Below are 15,007 nucleotides of genomic sequence, written 5' to 3' on the forward strand. Positions count from 1 at the left end.
AAAAGTTTTCTTTTTGTTTTTACTTACAAAACATAGAGAATATCTTTGTATACATACAGCGACTGGAAAGAAAGCTTATCTGAAGGGGTTGTGACTTATTCTTTTCTTTTTTTTTTTTGTAGCATTGGTGGTGGTGATGGTGGTGGTGGTTTTGTGTATTGGGGGAAGGGAGGGTTATATTTCTTGTGAGCGGTGTTTACTGCAAACCAAATTTAAGGTCCCCTTCTCAACTTGGGTCAAGATGCTCTTAGAGTGAAGACTCATACTGTAGCAACTCATAAAGGAGCGGTCCGTCTCGATACCGAATGCCTACTGCGGTGGGGGTGACATACTGCAGAATGTTAATAGTCCTTCTCAACCTCCTGTCTACAAAATGAGCATCCCAAGCTGGGTATCTCTTTCTTGGCATGTCAATCTTAATGAGGGGCCCTTCTGGGTAGTAAGGACGCCCCAACGGGGTAGGGGGCCCCATGGGTCTCACTTGGAAAACGGGCAAGCAAGTGTCAGCCGTGAGATCCTCCTGTTGTTCCGTTACGGCTCTGGTGGGCGTGACCTGGGTCCCCCGGTACCCAGGGGTCTGAGGCGCCATGGGCTCAACATCGGGGGGCAAAGGGATGCCCCAGAGCAGCTCGGCACAACAGGAGCTGGCAAAAATCTTAGCTCGCGGCCCCATGGGATGCAGCACACCGTAATATAAGAGCATCATTGCGATCCCAGCCACAAAGCTAATAAAGACACAACACAGTGCTGGCACCGCGTAGGAGTCAGTGGTCTCCGGGTTTCTGTAAAAATACCAAAGGAACGTCAAGGCAGCATTCTCGGTCAAGACTATCGTATAATATGCAAACATTCGATATCGAGTCCGCCCTTCCTTGACGTTAAACCAGCAGAAAATGTACACAATCCCTACCACCATGTTGAAGAGGATCTCCTCCCACTTGGACATGCAGAAGTCTGTTCCGCCATGGATGATCCAGAAGGCCATGGCACACCAGTGAACCACCACGAAGATCCCAAAGTAGAGCTGGAATATGGAAGCAAAGAGGGCAAAAGAGATAACTCTGGATGAGATGGTGAAGAGGCGCCAGAAGAGTTGGATGAGGGCCCCTCTGTAGCTCATACTCTTCTTGTCGTCCCTGGAGTCCCGCAGCAGCTTGTGATAGGAGGCTAGCACCCAAGCCAGGGACATCAGGGAAGTCACAGAGGAGACACCTGCCGGAAAGACACAAACCCACACAGTCAAAACCTTGGACATCAAGCGCCGGGCAGGGTGGGGGTGCCAGCCGAGGAGACGCCCACACACACCGCAGTCTAAAGGAGGAGGGAGAAAGAAACACACAATCAGGCACTGGATCTTGAGGTCACAGCTGTTTCCTAAGCTGACAACTTTTGAGGTCTAGTTTTACTTTTCGCAACCCAGTCTGGAACTCCTGGGGACCCACGACTCAAGAGTGAAGCTGAGGCTGACGTGCCTTGCCAAGGGAGCTGAGAACTGGGGCCACCGTGGTGATCGACTGTATCTGCGGCGGGCCGGGCGGCAGGTGTTCTGTTTTAAGGCATCATGAGCTTGCGGGGAAACTTGTTGCACACACATGTGTGGCCGGGGTCCATGGCCCTGTCTCCAGCAGCCTGGTGGCTCTCAGAAGAGCCCACAGAAGGGATCTGTGAAGCCCATCGGCTTGCTCACTGCCCCAAGTTCCACCACTATTCTCCCCTGGAAAAGCACTGGAGTCTCTATTGCTTTTTCACCAGCTCGCCCATGCCTCTGAACTAAGGTTTTTGCATTTAGTTTCTCCATCCCCTGCCCATGACCACCCTGATCACGGGCCCTGGGATATCCTGCCTGTTTCGGTGGTTGCCTTTCTCATTCCTTCTTGTCTCTCTCATTCTTGTCCAATCTTTGTTTCTTTCTCCAACCCACCACTCTGCTCAAAGTTCTCTGAGGCCTTGGCTTGGGAGGCCCGTCCTTGTCTGGTCTCTGTCCTGACTCAGCAGCACTGTTGCTCATGCTTCAGGAATGCCTTTTCCGCTCACCATCCTCGCTCATCATTCCCTGCATTTCTCCTCAGCGGGCAAGTAAATGTGTCTGATCCCAAGTCATATTTCAATTCCCATAGAGCAATTTTATTTATAATGCTGCCTATTGGATTTTGGTAACTCAATCAAACTCAACACAATATATAGTTACTGGAGTTTCTCCAAATCCACCCACAAGAAACCAATTATTAGGCAAGTATTACCATACAACCCCTCTCAAGCAAGATTCCCCATCACCGCTCGACGCCCTCACGCATTTTCTCCACTCCATCTGAAGCCTCTTTTGTTTTTCTTTTCTCTCCAGATTTCAGAACTAAATGCAACTCAATTCAGTTGGAGTCCTGAATGCTGTTCCTTTGGCACCCATCTCCTTACCAGTTTCCCTACCCTCATACCAGAGCACAATTCCCCTATGACATTCTCCAGGCTGAAGTTAAAGTTACCTTATCAACCTCTCTCACCTCAAAGATCCAGGAGCCTGCTCATCAAGAGACTCATTCAACTGCCCCAGCCCTGCAGCCTTTGGTTTTTCCTTGGGGCTCTGCTCATCATCCCACTCCCCTCTGAGGCCCCGGGGAGAGTCAAAGTTCCCTGTCATTTTACACTTTCCCTGCATTCACCTTCCTTACCCACCTCACTCACGTACTCCCTTCCAACATCTCACAGAGATGCTCAGGTTTACAGCTTGCAGAATGATACAGTGCAAGACTAGAGGAGCAAGATGGTGCAGGAGTAGGAGACCTGGATTTCGTCTGGTCTCAGGAATTCAGCTGAATAGGGATCAAACCATTCTGAACACCTACAAACTCAACAGGAGACCGAAGAAGAGAGTAGCAACAACTCTCTGAACAGAGAAGCGACCACTTACTGGAAGGTAGGACGTGCGGAGAAGTGAATCCGAGGCGGGAGAATAGATGGCGGGGGAGGGGGCCTCCGTCGGCCGCTTCTGGCAAGTGATAGAGCCGCGGAGCACAAAATCAGAACTTTTAGAAGCCGGCTCCGCTGAGGGATGTCGCTCCAGTGGTTAAGCGGGGCATGGAACCCTCGTGGGACAGTGTGGTCTCAGGACCCTCGGGGTCACAGAAAGACCGGGAGTGCCTGAGTGCAGCAGAGCTCCCAGGTATTGGGGCGCGGAAGCCAGCTGCAGAGATGGAGCCAAGGCATGGGCTCTCAGCTCAGGGTGGCCATAAACTATGATCTGCGGCCCAGTCGGGCCACTACTCCTCTAGCAGGGACCCAACAAGCGGCAGAGCCGGGGAGACTCCCCTCCCTCCCCTGGGAGGAGCGGTGTGGGAGAGCACCGCAGGGATCTGCTGGGTTTGGAGACTCCACACGGGGTCGGGTGCCAGAGATAGAAACGCTCGGTCACAGGCTGGGTGAGCACAGAGTGCGGCCGGAGACCGGGGACACGGGAGTGACTGCTTTTCTCTGGGGGCGCACTGAGGAGCAGGGCCCCGAGTTCTCAGCTCCTCCGGGCGGAGATTGGGAGGCCACCATTTTCACCCTGGTCCTCCGAAGCTGTACCGAGAGCTTGCAGGGAACAAAAGCTCCTGAGAGCAAACCCAAGCAGATTGCTTAGCCCGGACCAACAAGGGTGGGGCAATTCCGCCTCTGGCAAAGACATATGGGAACCACGGCAACAGGCCCCTCCCCCAGAAGATCAGCACAACAGCCAGCCAAGACCAAGTTTACCCATCAAGGAGAACGGGAGAACTCCAGCGCTAGGGGAATACTGCACATAGAATTCATGGCTTTTTTAACATGATTCATTAGTTTTTCAAAGTTAATTTTTTAACTTTTTTTTTTTAATTTTTCTTTTTCCCTTTTTCAACCAACATCTTATCAATCCCTTTTAAAAAAAAAACATTTTTTATTTTTCATTTTTAGAGTCATATTTTATCCCTTCATAGTAGTTACCCTTATTTTTGGCATATATATATAAGTTGTTCTCTCTTTAAAATTTTCAGATACAGTTTCTTCTAACAGATCAAAATATACCCTAAATCACTAGTGTACGGCTTTGTTCTAGTCTCCTGCCTGATCACATTCTCTCCCTTTTTTTTTAAATCTTCTTTCTTTTTTCAAACAATTTCTTATCGTATCAATTCCTTTTATAAAATCTTTTATAATTTTCATCTTTACATCCCTTTCCATCCCTTCATTGTATCAACCCTTATTTTGTACATATATAAGTCTTTCTTCCTTTAAAATTTTAGGAGGCACTTTTTCTAACAGACCAAAATACGCCCAAAATCTAGTGTGTGGCACTGATCCATGCACTAGCCTGATCATATTTGATCATATTCGGGGTTTTTTTGTATTGTTCTGTTTTTGTTTTTATCTTTTTCTTTTTGTTTTTTTTTCTTTCTTTTCTCTTTCTTTTTTCTTTCTTTCCCTTTCTTTTCCCCTGGTTTCAGGTCTTTTCTGATTTGTATAGAGTATATTTGCTGGGGACGTTGTTAACCTGTTAGCATTTTGTTCTCTCATTCATCTATTCTGCTCTGGACAAAATGACAAGACGAAAAAAATCACCTCAGCAAAAAGAACAAGAGATAGTACCGTCAGCCAGGGACCTACTCAATACGGACATTAGTATGATGTCGGACCTAGAGTTCAGAATCATGACTTTAAAGGTACTAGCTGGGCTTGAAAAAAGCGTGGAAGTTATTAGAGAAACCCTTTCTGGAGAAATAAAAGAACTAAAATCTAACCAAGTCGAAATCAAAAAGGCTATTAATGAGGTGCAATCAAAAATGGGGGCACTAACTGCTAGGATAAATGAGGCAGAAGAGAGAATCAGTGATATAGAAGACCAAATGATGGAAAATAAAGAGGCTGAGAAAAAGAGAGAGAAACAACTACAGGATGACGAGGGCAGAATTCGAGAGATAAGCGATACAATAAGACGAAACAACATGAGAATAATTGGGATCCCAGAAGAAGAAGAAAGAGAGAGAGGGGCAGAAGGTATATTGGAGCAAATTATAGCAGAGAACTTCCCTAATGTGAGGAAGGACACAGGCATCAAAATCCAGGAGGCACAGAGAACCCCTCTCAAAATCAATAAAAATAGGTCAACACCCCGACATCTAATTGTAAAACAAGTCTCAGAGACAAAGAGAAAATCCTGAAAGCAGCTTGGGAGAAGAGATATGTAACCTACAATGGTAGAAATATTATTATTATTATTATTTTTTAAAGATTTTATTTATTTATTTGACAGAGAGATAGAGAGCACAAGTAGGCAGAGTGGCAGGCAGAGGGAGAGGGAGAAGCAGGCTCTCTGCTGAGCAGGGAGCCGGACATGGGGCTCGATCCCAGGACCCTGGGATCATGACCTGAGCCGAAGGCAGCCGCTTAACCGACTGAGCCACCCAGGCGCCCCAACAATGGTAGAAATATTAGACTGGCAACAGACCTATCCACAGAGACCTGGCAGGCCAGAAAGGACTGGCATATCTTCAGAGCACGAAACAAGAAAAATATGCAGCCAAGAATACTATATCCAGCTAGGCTGTCATTGAAAATTGAAGGAGAGATAAAAAGCTTCCAGGACAAATAAAAACTAAAGGAAATTGCAAACACGAAACCAGCCCTCCAAGAAATCTTGAAAGGGGTCCTCTAAGCAAAGAGAGAGCCTAAAAGCAGCATAGATCAGAAAGGAACAGAGACAATATACAGTAACAGTCACCTTACAGGCAATACAATGGCACTAAATTCATATCTTTCAATAGTTGCCCTGAATGTAAATGGGCTAAATGCCCCAATCAAAAGACACAGGCTATCAGATTGGATTAAAAAACAAGACCCAGGTTTCTAGGCAAGATGGCGGAGGAGTAGGAGACCTGGATTTCATCTGGTCTCAGGAATTCAGCTGAATAGGGATCAAACCATTCTGAACACCTACGAACTCAACAGGAGATCGAAGATGAGAGTAGCAACAACTCTCTGAACAGAGAAGCGACCACTTACTGGAAGGTAGGCTGTGCGGAGAAGTGAATCCGAGGCGATATTCGGAAGGATAGACGGCGGGGGAGGGGCCTCCGCTGGCCGCTTCTGGCAAGTGCTAGAGCCACGGAGCACAAAATCGGAACTGTTAGAAGTCGGCTCCGCTGAGGGACGTCGCTGCAGTGGCTAAGCAGGGGGTGGAATCCTCCCGGGACAGTGTGGTCTCAGGACCCTCGGGGTCACAGAAAGACCGGAGGTGCCTGAGTGCAGCAGAGCTCCCAGGTATCGGAGCGGGGAAGCCGGCTGCAGAGACGGAGCTGAGGCGCGGGCTCTCAGCTCGGGGTGGCCATAAACTGTGATCCGCGGCCCAGTCGGGCCACTGCTCCTCCAGCAGGGACCCAACAGGCGGCAGATCCGGGGAGACTCCCCTTCCTTCCCGGGGAGGAGCAGCGCGGGAACACACCGCAGGGATCTGCTGGGTTTGGAGACTCCACACGGGGTCGGGTGCCAGAGATAGCAACTCTCTGTCACAGGCCGGGTGAGCACAGAGAGCGGCCGGAGACCGGGGACAAGGGAGTGACTGCTTTTCTCTGTGGGCGCACTGAGGAGCGGGGCCCCGAGTTCTCGGCTCCTCCGGGTGGAGATTGGGAGGACACCATTTTTGCCCTGGTCCTCCAAGGCTGTACGGAGAGCTTGCAGGGAACAAAAGCTCCTGAGATCAAACCCGAGCAGCTTGCTTAGCCCGGACCGAAAAGGGCGGGGCAATTCAGCCTCCGGCAAAGATATTTGGAAACCACAGCAACAGGCCTCTCCCCCAGAAGATCAGCACGAACAGCCAGCAAGCGAAGACCAAGTTTACCGATCAAGGAGAACGGGAGAACTCCAGTGCTAGGGGAATACTGCACATAGAATTCATAGCTTTTTTTTTACCACGATTCATTAGTTCATCAAAGCTAATTTTTGTTAACTGTTTTTTTTTTCTATTTCCCTTTTTCAACCAACATCTTATCAATCTCTTTAAAAAAAAAACACATATTTTATTTTTCATTTTTAGAGTCATATTTTATCCCTTCATAGTAGTTACCCTTATTTTTGGCATATATATATAAGTTGTTCTCTCTTTAAAATTTTCAGATACAGTTTCTTCTAACAGATCAAAATATACCCTAAATCACTAGTGTATGGCTCTGTTCTAGTCTCCTGCCTGATCACATTCTCTCCCTTTTTTCTTTTCTTTTTTTAAAATCTTCTTTCTTTTTTCAAACAACTTCTTATCTTATCAAGTCCTTTTATAAAATCTTTTATAATTTTCATCTTTACAGTCATCTTCTATCCCTTCATTGTATCAACCCTTATTTTGTACATATATGTCTTTCTTCCTTTAAAATTTTAGGAGGCACTTTTTTCTAACAGACCAAAATACGCCCAAAATCTAGTGTGTGGCACTGATCTATGCACTAGCCTGATCATATTTGATCACATTCTGCTTTTTTTGTATTGTTCTGTTTTTGTTTTTATTTGTTTTTATTTTTTTTCTTTCTCTTTCTTTTTTCTTTCTTTTCCTTTCTTTTCCCCTGGTTTCAGATCTTTTCTGATTTGTATACAGTATATTTGCTGGAGACGTTGTAAACCTGTTAGCATTTTGTTCTCTCATTCATCTATTCTCCTCTGGACAAAATGACAAGACGAAAAAAATCACCTCAGCAAAAAGAACAGGAAGTAGTACCATCTGCCAGGGACCTACTCAATACGGACATTAGTACAATGTTGGACCTAGAGTTCAGAATCATGACTTTAAAGGTACTAGCTGGGCTTGAAAAAAGCGTGGAAGTTATTAGAGAAACCCTTTCTGGAGAAATAAAAGAACTAAAATCTAACCAAGTCGAAATCAAAAAGGCTATTAATGAGGTGCAATAAAAAATGGGGGCACTAACTGCTAGAATAAATGAGGCAGAAGAGAGAATCAGTGATATAGAAGACCAAATGATGGAAAATAAAGAGGCAGAGAAAAAGAGAGAGAAACAACTACAGGATGATGAGGGCAGAATTCGAGAGATAAGTGATATGATAAGACGAAACAACATGAGAATAATTGGGATCCCAGAAGAAGAAGAAAGAGAGAGAGGGGCAGAAGGTATATTGGAGCAAATTATAGCAGAGAACTTCCCTAATGTGAGGAAGGACACAGGCATCAAAATCCAGGAGGCACAGAGAACCCCTCTCAAAATCAATAAAAATAGGTCAACACCCCAACATCTAATAGTAAAACTTACGAGTCTCAGAGACAAAGAGAAAATCCTGAAAGCAGCTCGGGAGAAGAGATATGTAACCTACAATGGTAAAAATATTAGATTGGCAACAGACCTATCCACAGAGACCTGGCAGGCCAGAAAGGACTGGCAAGATATCTTCAGAGCACTAAACGAGAAAAATATGCAGCCAAGAATACTATATCCAGCTAGGCTGTCATTGAAAATAGAAGGAGAGATAAAAAGCTTCCAGAACAAACAAAAACTAAAGGAATTTGCAAACACGAAACCAGCCCTCCAAGAAATCTTGAAAGGGGTCCTCTAAGCAAAGAGAGAGCCTAAAAGCAGCAAAGATCAGAAAGGAACACAGACAACATACAGTAACAGTCACCTTACAAGCAATACAATGGCACTAAATTCCTACCTTTCAATAGTTACCCTGAATGTAAATGGGCTAAATGCCCCAATCAAAAGACACAGGCTATCAGATTGGATTAAAAAACAAGACCCATCAATATGTTGTCTGCAAGAGACTCATTTTAGACCCAAAGACACCCCCAGATTGAAAGTGAGGGGGTGGAAAACCATTTACCATGCTAATGGACACCAAAAGAAAGCGGGGGTGGCAATCCTTATATCAGACAAACTAGATTTTAAAACAAAGACTGTAATAAGAGATGAGGAAGGACACTATATCCTACTTAAAGGGTCTATCCAACAAGAAGATCTAACAATTGTAAATATCTATGCCCCGAACATGGGAGCAGCCAATTATATAAGGCAATTAATAACAAAAGCAAAGAAACACATTGACAACAATACAATAATAGTGGGGGACTTTAACACCCCCCTGACTGAAATGCACAGATCATCTAAGCAAAAGATCAACAAGGAAATAAAGACTTTAAATGACACACTGGACCAAATGGACTTCACAGACATATTCAGAACATTCCACCCCAAAGCAACGGAATACACATTCTTCTCTAGTGCCCATGGAACATTCTCCAGAATTGATCACATCCTAGGTCACAAATCAGGTCTCAACCGGTATCAAAAGATTGGGATTATTCCCTGCATATTTTCAGACCACAGTGCTTTGAAACTAGAACTCAATCACAAGAGGAAAGTCGGAAAGAACTCAAATACATGGAGGCTAAAGAGCACCCTACTAAAGAATGAATGGGTCAACCAGGAAATTAAAGAAGAATTAAAAAAATTCATGGAAACCAATGAAAATGAAAACACAACTGTCCAAAATCTTTGGGATACAGCAAAGGCAGTCCTGAGAGGAAAGTATATAGCAATACAAGCCTTTCTCAAGAAACAAGAAAGGTGTCAAATACACAACCTAACCCTACACCTAAAGGAGCTGGAGAAGGAACAGCGAATAAAGCCTAAACCCAGCAGGAGAAGAGAAATAATAAAGATCAGAGCAGAAATCAATGAACTAGAAACCAAAAGAACAGTAGAACAGATCAACGAAACTAGGAGCTTGTTCTTTGAAAGAATTAACAAGATTGATAAACTCCTGGCCAGACTGATCAAAAAGAAAAGAGAAATGACCCAAATCAACAAAATCATGAATGAAAGAGGAGAGATCACAACCAACACCAAAGAAATACAAACAATTATAAGAACGTATTATGAGCAACTCTATGCCAGCAAATTAGATAACCTGGAAAAAATGGGTGCATTCCTAGAGATGTATCAACTACCAAAATTGAACCAGGAAGAAATAGAAAACCTGAACAGACCTATAACCACTAAGGAAATTGAAGCAGTCATCAAAAATCTCCCAACAAACAAAAGCCCAGGCCAGATGGCTTCCCAGGGGAATTCTATCAGACATTTCAAGAAGAATTAATACCTATTCTCCTGAAACTGTTCCAAAAAATAGAAATGGAAGGAAAACTTCCAAATTCATTTTATGAGGCCACCATTACCTTGATCCAAAAACCAGACAAAGACCCCATCACAAAGGAGAATTACAGACCAATATCCTTGATGAACATGGATGCAAAAATTCTCACCAAAATACTAGCCAATAGGATCCAACAGTACATTAAAAGGATTATTCACCACGACCAAGTGGGATTTAGCCCTGGGCTGCAAGGCTGGTTCAACATCCGCAAATCAATCAATGTGATACAATACATTAACAAAAGAAAGAACAAGAATCATATGATCCTCTCAATAGATGCAGAAAAAGCATTTGACAAAGTACAGCATCCTTTCTTGATCAAAACTCTTCAGATTATAGGGATAGAGGGTACATACCTCAATATCATAAAAGCCATCTATGAAAAACCTACAGCGAATATCATTCTCAATGGGGAAAAGCTGAGAGCTTTTCCCCTAAGGTCAGGAACGCGGCAGGGATGTCCACTCTCACCACTGCTATCCAACATAGTATTAGAAGTCCTGGCCACAGCAATCAGACAACAAAAAGAAATAAAAGGCATCCAAATCGGCAAAGAGGAAGTCAAACTCTCACTCTTTGCAGATGATATGACACTTTATGTGGAAAACCCAAAAGACTCCACCCCAAAACTGCTAGAACTCATACAGAAATTCAGTCAAGTAGCAGGCTATAAAATCAATGCACAGAAATCAGTGGCATTCCTATACACCAACAACAAGACAGAAGAGAGACAAATCAAGGAGTCGAGCCCATTCACAATTGCACCCAAAACCATAAGATACCTAGGAATAAATTTAACCAAAGAGGCAAAGGATCTGTACTCAGAAAACTATAAAATACTCAGGAAAGAAATTGAAGAAGACACAAAGAAATGGAAAAACGTTCCATGCTCATGGATTGGAAGAACAAACATTGTGAAGATGTCAATGCTACCTAGAGCAATCTACACATTCAATGCAATCCCCATCAAAATACCATCACTTTTTTCAAAGAAATGGAACAAATAATCCTAAAATTTGTATGGAACCAGAAGAGACCCCGAATAGCCAGAGGAATATTGAAAAAGAAAAGCAAAGCTGGCGGCATCACAATTCCGGACTTCCAGCTCTATTACAAAGCTGTCATCATCAAGACAGTATGGTACTGGCACAGAAACAGACACATAGATCAATGGAACAGAATTGAGAGCCCAGAAATGGACCCTCAACTCTATGGTCAACTAATCTTTGACAAAGCAGGAAAGAATGTCCAATGGTAAAAAGACAGACTCTTCAACAAATGGTGTTGGGAAAATTGGACAGCCACATGCAGAAAAATGATACTGGACCATTTCCTTACACCACACACACAAATAGACTCCAAATGGTTGAAAGACCTAAACGTGAGACTGGAGTCCATCAAAATTCTAAAGGAGAACACAGGTAGCAACCTCTTCGACCTCAGCCGCAGCAACTTCTTCCTAGAAACATCACCAAAGGCACGAGAAGCCAGGGCAAAAATGAACTATTGGGACTTCATCAAGATAAAAAGCTTTTGCACAGCAAAAGAAACAGTCCACAAAACCAAAAGACAACTGACAGAATGGGAGAAAATATTTGCAAATGACATATCAGATAAAGGGCTAGTATCCAAAATCTATAAAGAACTTATCAAACTCAACACCCAAAGAACAAATGATGCATTTAAGAAATGGGCAGAAGACATGAACAGACATTTTTCCAAAGGAGGCATCCAAATGGCCAACAGACACATGAAAAAGTGCTCCACATTGCTCGGTATCAGGGAAATCCAAATCAAAACCTCAATGAGATACCACCTCACACCAGTCAGAATGGCTAAAATGAACAAGTCAGGAAACAACAGATGTTGGTGGGGATGTGGAGAAAGGGGAAGCCTCCTACACTGTTGGTGGGAATGCAAGCTGGTGCAGCCACTCTGGAAAACAGTATGGAGGTTTCTCAAACAGTTGAAAATAGAACTACCCTACGACCCAGCAATTGCACTACTGGGTATTTACCCCAAAGATACAAACGTAGGGACCTGAAGGGGTACGTGCACCCCAATGTTTATAGCAGCAATGTCCACAATAGCCAAACTGTGGAAAGAGCCAAGATGTCCATTAACAGCTGAATGGATAAAGAATAAGTGGTATATATACACAATGGAATATTATGCAGCCATCAAAAGGAATGAGATCTTGCCATTTGCAATGACATGGATGGAACTGGAGGGTGTTATGCTGAGTGAAATAAGTCAATCAGAGAAAGACATGTATCATATGACCTCACTGATATGAGGAATTCTTAATCTCAGGAAACAAACTGATGGTTGCTGGAGTGGTGGGGATGGGATGGATGGGGTGGCTGGGTGATAGACATTGGGGAGGGTATGTGCTATGGTTAGCGCTGTGAATTGTGCAAGACTTTTGAATCACAGATCTGTACTTCTGAAACAAATAATGCAACATATGTTAAGAAAAAAGAAAAAGAAGAAGATAGCAGAAGGGGAAGAATGAAGGGGAGTAAGTCGGAGGGGGAGACGAACCATGAGAGACGATGGACTCTGAAAAACAAACTGAGGTTTCTAGAGGGGAGGGGGTGGGGGGATGGGTTAGCCTGGTGATGGGTATTAAAGAGGGCACATTCTGCATGGAGCACTGGGTGTTATGCACAAACAATGAATCATGGAACACTACATCAAGAACTAATGATGTAATGTATGGTGATTAACATAACAATAAAAAATTTTTAAAAAAGAATGATACAGTGCAATAATAAAAACTATTATGTTGGCGTGAGCATAGAAAAACCTCCAAACTGTTAACTGTTACAATGAATATGTATTGCTTTTGTAAATAATAGCAACCACTGTTGACAACAAACAGGGGAGAAACCATCCCAATTCCTCCATAGAAGCCAATCTTGAGAACACCTAATGAGTTTCCTCTCACCTTTCTGGAAAGTTCTGAACACGGTACTTGATGTGTCCTGCTCTGCCCTTTGTACACACAGGGCATTTCCACCAGCACCTGCTGAGGCCACGTGTGCTCTGCAACCAAGTCACAGTCGTCATGCTAACATAACTCCTGAGTTTGTTGTCTGGTGGTGGGGTGGGAAGGGTGGGGAACGGGTCCTCTTTGGAGTCAGATGATTTATGCTGTGGGTTTCCAGAAGGCAGGGAATGTGCCATCATCTTGGTAGTCTGTGCCAGGCTTATTACCAATCCTGGAGCATCATCAGAAATTTCCTCTTAAACATCTTTGTGACATTAGCCCTCTCCTGGTGAACTCATTTCTTGATGTTAATAATCTTGGTGGTACCGCTGACCTTTAATAGTCAGATGGGAGTTCTAAAGAAGCTGAATGGGAAGAAGACTTGGTTTTTTTTTGGTTCCTTCTAACAAATCAAAATGTATTACTTCCCTGGTTCTAAGAAAAACAAGAGTGCCAAGTTCATGAAGTAAGAAAAAGCAGCTTAGCTTTTGCCGGAGCATGGTCTAATTCAGGCTTATTCTGATGTCTGCTTTTGAACAGACTTGGCGGACAGAAGCGGGACAGCCCCTCAGCCTTCACTGTGCTGATCTCAATATTCTGTGCGTTGTGACATTCGCCTGGTCCATACCAAATAGAAATAAACAGGAATTCATGTCCACCAATCACATAGCCATGCCAAGTACAATTCTTCCTCATTATTCCATCTTCTGGGTTACCTATGACATTTCCAGATCTGTTCCTGTGGTTTTGAGAGCTGGTGTTCTGTTCCTGCCTCACCCTTCATGAAGTGTTATAGAAACTTCTTCCCTTGGAGCTGACCAGTACACTGCTTGGTTCTTGGTTAATGCTTCCAGAATTGCTCTCTAGGGTCCCGCATGAATGTTCCCCAAACATCATAAGACATTAATGCGAATTACAAGGGGGGCTTGGGACACAGTCACATGGAAGACAGATCTGAGGGCCCGGCTGATGCCCAGCCTCACTCTTACCTCTCTGCCTGTCTGTTCCCAACTTGGTATAGTGTAGATCACCAAATGGTATATCCACAGGAAGCTTCATGGACCATCCGTTTCAACCCACCCATTCAAAGGACGCAGAAGTACAAGGGCTTGGGTTCCTTGCCCAAGATTACCCTGAGGACCACTGACAGTACAATTAGGCCCATGGTACAGCTCTCTGCCTGCCTGATCACATTGGTCCCGGCTCTCCATGCTTTTTGCACCCTGTCCCTTGGTCAGCTCGGGTCTCCTGAGGCCTACCAGGTAGCACCTTTCCTGAGGTCATTTGTGATGAAGGCCATCAGCCTTCTCTAATGGCAGATGTCTGTTCTAACACCAAGCTGTTGGTCCCTGAGGGCCTTGAATGCCAGGCCACATCCTTGGCATTGTGCGAATGCTCCAAGTTAGAGGAAAAAGGGAGAGGGGAAACTTCTGACACCTGGCCCATGTGCAGGGTGCTCAGGGCAGAGGCCCTGCCCAAGACCACAAAGAATGCATTTGTCTGGAGCCCCTTCTCCTCAGAGCCAGAGCAGGGTGAGCAGGGACAGGAAAGAACATGAGTGGGGACATCATGCCATGCTGAGCCTGCCCCACTCTGTCTGCCAGCAGCATCGATAGAGATGATCCTATGGGGCAGGGGGAATGTCCAGAGGTGGCTACTTTCTAATTCACCACACTCACCAAAGAATTCCTTGTTCTATGCAAAGCTCTAAACAAAATTTTTTTCTTTGGTGGGGGGGGGTGCGTCCAGAGTTAGTGCTGCTTAAGAGCTGAGTACCTAGAGAGACCAGGAAAACCAGGCCCACTTTAGGACCCCATTAGGGAGTTGGGTTTCTCACTGGCTGCTCAACAGAGGGTA

General features: G+C 44.5%; 1 protein-coding gene across 1 annotated transcript in view; it reads right to left on the reverse strand.

The window, feature by feature from the left end:
• Nucleotides 1–247: 247 nt before the first annotated feature.
• Nucleotides 248–15,007, reverse strand: part of XKR6 (XK related 6) — a 316,873-nt gene continuing 302,113 nt past the window's right edge. The window contains exon 3 of the mRNA XM_028114213.2: nt 248–1,212. Within this exon, the coding sequence (XP_027970014.2) occupies nt 248–1,212 (965 nt within the window). The remainder of the gene's footprint in view (nt 1,213–15,007) is intronic.

This window comes from Eumetopias jubatus, unplaced genomic scaffold (genome assembly GCF_037043125.1).
Source record: "Eumetopias jubatus isolate StellerSeaLion01/CBP00866 unplaced genomic scaffold, mEumJub1_p1.0 scaffold_2, whole genome shotgun sequence".
NCBI lineage: Eukaryota > Metazoa > Chordata > Mammalia > Carnivora > Otariidae > Eumetopias > Eumetopias jubatus.